Below are 7,432 nucleotides of genomic sequence, written 5' to 3'. Positions count from 1 at the left end.
CGGCGGGGCGGGGGTGTCGGTGTGCGGGCTGTGCCTTTGCTGCCGAGGCGGCCATCACAGCGTGTGGCCCTCGACGCTGTAAAAACGCGATGTGCCTTGAGTTGTTCAGGGGGGGAAGAGCAAAGGATTTATGCGCGCTCTGAATTCCCCGTCCCTAAGCGCTGATGGTGCTTCTCCATCTCCTCCTGCTCCCCGTGGGAGCCGCAGTGATAAATACTATTGACAGAGCAAGAAAATCCGACACGCCGTGTCGAGCTCTCGCGTTCCTGTTTGCCGGCCGTGTGAGCGGCCGTGAATCAGCGGAGGGGCACACAAAGAGCTCTGTGAGGCACCAGAGAAGTGCAGCTCGGAAAAATCCGAGCTGTGTTAATTTTAATTTGGAAAACGGCTGTTAGTAAACAGTTCAACCCAACAGGATCTGAGTGTTAGCCAGCTCCCTTTGCCCTCTCCCACGGGAAAGAGAGCTATAAAATAAAACCGACTCATAAAAAGCTGTTAGTCAACCTGTTCCCTGCTCGTGACACAGGACGGAAAGGGTCCTAGGGGCAGAGCTGGGGGGAAGGAGAAGGTAAGCAGCAAGAAGGGCTGAAATTCAGGGAAGTGGATGATTGTGCACAGCAGAGGACTAAAAAGCCATGAGAAGCTCAGACCGTTCAGAGCCAGTGTGTACATTCACCCCGGGAAGTTTAAAAGTTTGTGATGCTGAGTGATGATTCCCATGTTCCAGAGAAAATGTGGCACTTGTGAGTTCCATTTCCCTGTCCGAGCCGTTCCTGGTAGGGTGGCTGTCGGGACACGGGTATCTCCCGGGGCTGGGGCTGTGCTGCAGGGGTGATCCTACGCGAGATGGATGGGAGTGCTCAGCCCTGTGCTCAGAGCCGCGGCGGCTCCGTGCTTGCTGGTGGAGGCTGTGCCCGGCCAGGTCTAGGCGAAGGATCAGAATCCCCTGCCAACTTCTACTTTTCGTTGTGCAAACAGTGATGTTTTCTTAATGTGCAGCAGTTGCACCATGGGAAACATGGGGTTAGCTGATTTCTAAGCAGCATTTTAAGTGGGTAGAAACAAGGGGTTTTGTCATTGAATTTGACTGGGGTTGTAGCATTCCAGTATTTTCCAGAAGCTGCTCTTGGATAGCTTGAAATAGTAGTCTGTGGAAATGGGTATTTTCTAAGGTGCAAATTTAAGACTCATTGAAATCAATGTGAACTTTTTTATTGGTTTTCCTGGGCTGCAGTTTGGGCTATAAACTACAGTGAATTTAGGGGGAGATCCTCAAAAATAGAAATGTTCTGGACTGAATTGTTTGCTTTGGCAAGGCCTGCTCTATGGCTGGGCTTTATTAGTTTAAATTCAGGAAAGGTCTAGGAAAATTATGCTAATCAAAAGGTTCTTTGGAAAATGAGTCCAAATGTCTCAATTTTTCTACTTAATGGAAAAGCATCAGCCAAAAAAAAAAAAAAAAAGAGATGCTTTGCGGAAAATAGAGCCTACAAGTTTGTCAGTAGTTAAAGCCACTTTTACCTCATTTAGAAACTGTTTCTTTGTGTAGGTCAGGTTGTCCAAATGAGGTGCAAATACACTTCCCGCAAAAACATGAAGATGCACATTGTCCTGGCCATACCTACTCCTTAAGAAAACAGCAGGTTTTAGCAGAGTCTCAAATATAGAGGCATTTTATTGATTGAAAGGTTAAAAAGAAATAAGAGAAGCCTGAGGGAGAGGATGGATCTTTCAGTGCTTATCTTTCAGCCCACACAGCCACATTATCACATCAGTGTTCCAAATCTGAATTTCTCAGGGTTGGACTCTTCTGCATTTGCTGGAGGCTGAAGCCAATATGGATTTGTGGAAGTTTTGAACTCAGGCTTCTAAAATAGGATGTTGTTGACAAGATATTATGGAATGGGCTGTCAAAATCAGCTTTTATTCTTGTATGTAACTTCACCATTTTTTAGACAAATTATATTCCTCTACTTGTTCATCTGCTAAAAGGGGCTTGCTTATCCAGTAGAAGTATCCACAACTTTCCCAAGGAAAACAGTAATCATGTTCCTCCCAGAACTGCATAGGAAGACCCTTCTGTCTCACCTTTTATCTCTGTCTTACCATAAAGTCAGCCACCCCTTGATTACAGAAGTTTTTTGATCAGCTCTGACTGTGGAGCTGATCACAAGGGTCCCCAGCACTCACTGCTGATGGTGTCAGCAGACATTTGATGGAGATTTGGGCACCAAGGGGATCCAAGGTGGGACACAAAGTAAATTGTATCTCAGGCCCTCTGTGCCTCTCCTGCTCCTGCCGGTGCAGGTGGGCTGCTGGCAGAATGGTGGCCTTTGCTCGTGCAATGTGTGCTGTGATTACTGCAAAGGTAATTGGAAAAAAAAAAGTGTCCATTGCAGTACAATACAGCTTGTCATCTGCAACATGGGTGTGAAGCCCTTGCAAGTTTTGAGGACAAGAACATTTCAAGATGTCTTGTAAGGACAAAATGCATAAGAGGCTATTAGTGCAAATAAAATCCTGGAGATTGGCCTTGGTATGGTGGTGATGTGCATGGGAAACATCTTGAGCTGCTCACCTTTCAGATGCTGATGCTGAAACAGAGGGCTTCTTTCCCCTTGCTCCCAATAAAAAAACCCCAGAGGCTCTGGCTTAGGAATCTGGGTTTATCAGCAGCTGTTTGCCCATTGCAGGCCCTGGGAATATGGTGAGACATTTCTGGGTAGTGTTTTTTGGTTTTTGTTCAGAACAAAAGCTGTGCTGGCTTAGGGCATTAATTTAGGTGGATTTTACTATAGGTATAGGGAGCATAAACTGTTACTTGCTATATTCCCTTCTCTCTAAATAAAAATGTATGTGGTTTCCTTTAAAAATGTATTTTGTGTGTAAGTCACATAGTGATAACATTAAATGTGGTATAAAGATGGTAATAAAAGTGGTTGTAACATCTATATATTTTTCATGACCAAAGTGCTCTGCAGTGGGAGATGCTATAAATGTGTGCTTGCCACTGGAGGAAGCAACAGTCCCACACTGCAGATGTCAGTCACATGAGCACAGGCCCCAGTTCTTCTGGGCACAGAGTGGGTGGGTAGGCAGCTCTCCAGGACAAAATGCGGGCAAGGGCGTCTGTCCCAGCATGTCACTGCCATGGGAAGGTTGGATGGCTACTGCTGAGGAAGAGGCCATGGTGGACAGGGTGGAAAATACTGCTGGAATGGAGAGAAGACTCTGTGCAGAAGCATCTCTTGATGCAGCAGAGGAGGAAGTGCCTGTCCCAGCCCACCTCCTCCTGTTGGGCCTCAGCTCTGCCGCTTCTCCCTCTCCTTTCAGGAGCAGAGGCCTCTCCACTTTGAGGTCCTTGTGTTCAGCATCACCCAACCTGCTCAGAAACCCTGGGTTGTCTGGATGCACAGCGTACTCCGTGAGGAAAAGCACATAAAAACAGAAGGAAAAGGGAAAAACAGAAAAAATGCTGCTCTTGACATTTTCTCCTGGCTTTTTTTTGTGCTTTTGTTGTGATGTAACAGGATGAAGCAAACTGCAGGCATGCCGACTGCCCTCTAGCTGTACATTCTAAAACAGCCACAGCTTGCACAACTCCACAGCTTTTTATGGGGACATTATTTCTCTTGGGAGCATGGCTGTTCTCCCTTCCCAGCCTGTGGCCAGGAGCCGGTGCCTGCGCTGCAGGCTGCAGTCGGGCACTGTGCGCCAGAGCCGGCGGGCCCTGCTGCCTCCGCTTGTTCGCGGTGTACACCTGTGTGGGCATGGGAGGCAAGGAAGTGATGAAGTGCTTGGGGCTGCAAATCCTGGCAGCAGTGCCCTCATGAAAGCCACTGGCTGTATGGAAAACCAAGAACATACAAGTATCTAAACTACTCTCCATTAGAGGGCATTCAACATTTGCACGGGCACGAATCTGCAAAGTGAATTTTTTTTTAAATGTCCAGTGACTTTTACAGAAAATGCACAATGAATATTAAATAAAGGGCATTGCCTATTACTGCACTTCAGACACTGTTATGTGGTGTGACTTTTTAAAAACTTTCTTTTTAAAGGTCATGCTGTTTATGCTGCATAATATATAATACAGTTGCACTGTAAATTAGAGATGTGCTTTACTGCTGCTGTGCTTCATGGAGTTGAACAAAATTAGAAATCACAGGTCTCCTCCTCATGGGGAAACAGTTGTGGGAAATATTTAATATCACAATAATCAGGGGCTTAATGGCATAGTGATGAGCTATGGAGGCCTCTCTAGGACACCTTGCTGCATCTCCTGTCTGCTCTTTAGTCTCTCTAGAACATTTTTCCATTTTGATACTGTTAAATTTGATTTTAATTTACTGTTATAGGATAACAGTATATGTTTTAGGGTAAACTGTAGCATTACCTAACCCACAGCATTTCCTTTAGCTGCACATGATATGCTCAGCCCTGACAGGTTTCTCCCCCAGCACACAAGAGTTGACTTTCTCTATGCTGAAATGGTTGCAGGCCCGTGCACATCCTATATACATTAACTCTCTGGAAGGATTAATTACTCTATTCCTTTATAATAGCTTCAAAACTTCAAAAATGCTGTTCTCTTTCTTTCCAGGTAAACCACAGCATAGAAACTGGATTCTGAGGGAGATGCAGCCTGATTCCAAAATTCCCCTAGGACAGCTCTTCAGGGAGCCAGTATCAAAGGTAAGCAAGTGAGTTAAAGCCATGGATTTTTGATCCTTATTTTGAAAACTTCAGCTCATACATTGCTTCAAAAGGCAGAATACACAAAAAGGAGAACAGCCATGGAGCACAGAACCAGACTGTGTAAAAACACTGGAAGGCATTATGGTCCCATTTCACTGTGGAGTATGTATGTTTGAAAAGGGATGCAAAGACTGTTGAGAAAATACACTAACTGATGCCAGGGTGATGGAAATGTCAAGTAAAGAAATTAAGCAAATAAACAGGGTTTTGGAGAAGTGTTGAGAGATGCAGGAAGAGTGTAACACAAGGAGGAAACTGAGAAGCAGGTTTCTTCCACCCAAGGGTACAGGTTATAAGCCTTGCATGAAATGGAAGTTACATGGGCTTTTTTTTAAGAAAAATGGAAAAGAATATAATTTCAGATTCACGGGTCTCTTTACCAGAGACTATTTTAAGAATAGTATTTGGATTGGAGGGGCTGCACACGGAGGACTGAATTACTATGTAAGCAGATGTTGCTTACTGTGCTGCTACCAAACAGGTTTGCAGGGCAACAGCTGCCACCCAGATGGTGGGGGCACCGGGACTCTGAGGGGCAGCACTCAGCAGTGTCTCTGAAGCCAGTTGTTGTAACAGATTTTATTTCAAAGGTAGATCTAAACTGAGGTATCATCCTAATACGGCCTTCCTGGAATATATTCCCAGTCCCTGTATTAGTTATAGAATTTGGTAGAACACTCGTGCATTATTAATGAGTTAGCAAATGGAAACGTTTCTGTTTGTAGAACTGATTTTTTAATATAAAGCCATTTCTTGTGTTTAAATATACTTTCAAAATGATCTGCAACATATTAAAAATACCTTGGAAAAAGCAAAAGAAAGAAACATTTACACATAGGCACAAATTAGAGAATTAAAGCAACTCTTTATTCCAAGTCCATCCTAAAAGAGACAGACAACACATTTTTTTTCAAATGTCAACCAATGAAAAGAAACTTGTTCAAAATTTTGGAAGGCTAAAATATTGTCTTATGGGTGAAAACTTTATGATATTTCTATAACGACATTCTTGGTCAATATATCTTAAGCTTTACTTAACAGGACTGGTTACTGAGAATGCCCCTAGTTATTTGATGCAGCTTAATTTCATGAAAATAGTCTATTTTCTACTGAACATTGTTAAAATACAGCACAAAATCTTCAGAGATTTTTGTGAGGGTTAGCATGACCTCACAAACATAAGAACAAAATTCTCATTTCTGCTGTACAGTAACATTTACTCAGCCCACCCACTGATCTTATACATCAGTGCCCTCAAAAGCCTGGCTTCATAGGTGACTGTGTTTTTCCCACTGTGCATCCCACTCTCTTCAAGGGGGTGCTCAATGACAGCTGGGATGTTTCTTCCATACTGTTCACATTGCTTCAGAAACTGCACGCACTCCTGAGTCACACTGTCACGCAGCATGATCATGTGCTTGGACATGTTCTCCAGCAAGGACAGGAAACACCGCTTGGCGTAATACCACGTGTCAGTGCTCAGTTTTTTGTTATATGGCTCCAGGCTTTTAATGATCCTTGAAATACCAAAGTCATAGTTTCCCTTCACACAGTAGAGGGTACCAATGACTAGATTGACAATGCAAAGATGGTAGGTATTTTTATCAGGATTATCATAGGACAGCTGCTCTTCTGCCTTCTCGATCTTTCTCATTAGTTCCTCTGCGTCTTCATTCTGGCTTGTCAGGATGTAGGAAACGCAGAGGTTTGCTAACACAATGGCACTGACATCAAGAATGTTGTTGTAGTGCTTTTTAACTATTGGCTCATAGAACTTAATAGCCTCTTTATACTTGCTCTCCTGCATGAAGACCACGTGAGCCACGTTGAGCTTCCACACCTCATGATCCTTGCAGAATTCCATTGATTTGTAGAAGATCTTTTCTACCATTGTGTAGTTCTTCATGTCCCAACAAATCTTTGCCTGGGCCATCAAGACAGGTACATATTTATCCAGAGTCTCATCATACTCATTAATTGCTTTTCTTAGAGCTTCCTCATCCCAATTTTGCCTAGCTTCCTGTACCTGTTTTGTGAGTTTTCTTAGCTGCTCAGCCATTGTCCCTGCTGCATCATCTAGCTTGTGGAAAGCCTCCTCAGGGGCAGTTTGACAAGTAATAATGGCATCCAAGAAGTTGTACAGATAAGGTGTGAGAAGTTTGTAGGTCAGATGGGCATTCTCTGCCAACACATCAGCTGCCAGGTCGTAGTACTGATGCTTGCAATAGAGGAGTAGCAAGTTACCAAAAGTTTCTGGTGGACAGGGGTTCTGAAGGAGAAGAAACTGCAGCTTCCCAAAGCCATCAGTGGGCTGGTTGTCCATGTTCATGAGTGCTTGGTTGTGCAGCGTGACCGGATCCAGCTCTTCCTCAGTCCTCGGCGGCATATCCGTGAGCGCCTCCTGCGCCGCTCGCAGGTTGCGCAGCTGGTACTCAATGGCCGCCTTGAGGTTGAAGGCCTCCACCAGGGCCGTGCGGTGCAGGAGCAGCGTGTTGCCCACGCTGCGGACGTCGATACCCTCGGTGGTCATGCCCACGCTGAGCTCTGGGTGCTGGTGGATGCCGCGCTTGATGATGTCGGAGATGTACTTGAGGGCCGCAGGGTACTGCTTGGCCGCGTAGGAGCACAGCGCCATGTTGTAGGACAGCTCCGGGCAGTACCCCAACACTTGCAT

General features: G+C 44.9%; 1 protein-coding gene across 1 annotated transcript; it reads right to left on the bottom strand.

Moving 5' to 3' along the window:
* Positions 1 to 5,603: 5,603 nt before the first annotated feature.
* Positions 5,604 to 7,432, bottom strand: TTC30B (tetratricopeptide repeat domain 30B). The gene has a single exon (XM_008634727.2). It carries the CDS (start codon positions 7,430 to 7,432, stop codon positions 5,975 to 5,977), a length of 1,458 nt encoding a protein of 485 aa, XP_008632949.1. The 3' UTR covers positions 5,604 to 5,974.

The sequence above is a fragment of the Corvus brachyrhynchos genome, unplaced genomic scaffold (assembly GCF_000691975.1).
Source record: "Corvus brachyrhynchos isolate BGI_N302 unplaced genomic scaffold, ASM69197v1 scaffold255, whole genome shotgun sequence".
Lineage (NCBI taxonomy): Eukaryota > Metazoa > Chordata > Aves > Passeriformes > Corvidae > Corvus > Corvus brachyrhynchos.
Note: the sequence above shows the minus strand (reverse complement) of the source record. Positions and strands in the feature narration are given on the sequence as shown.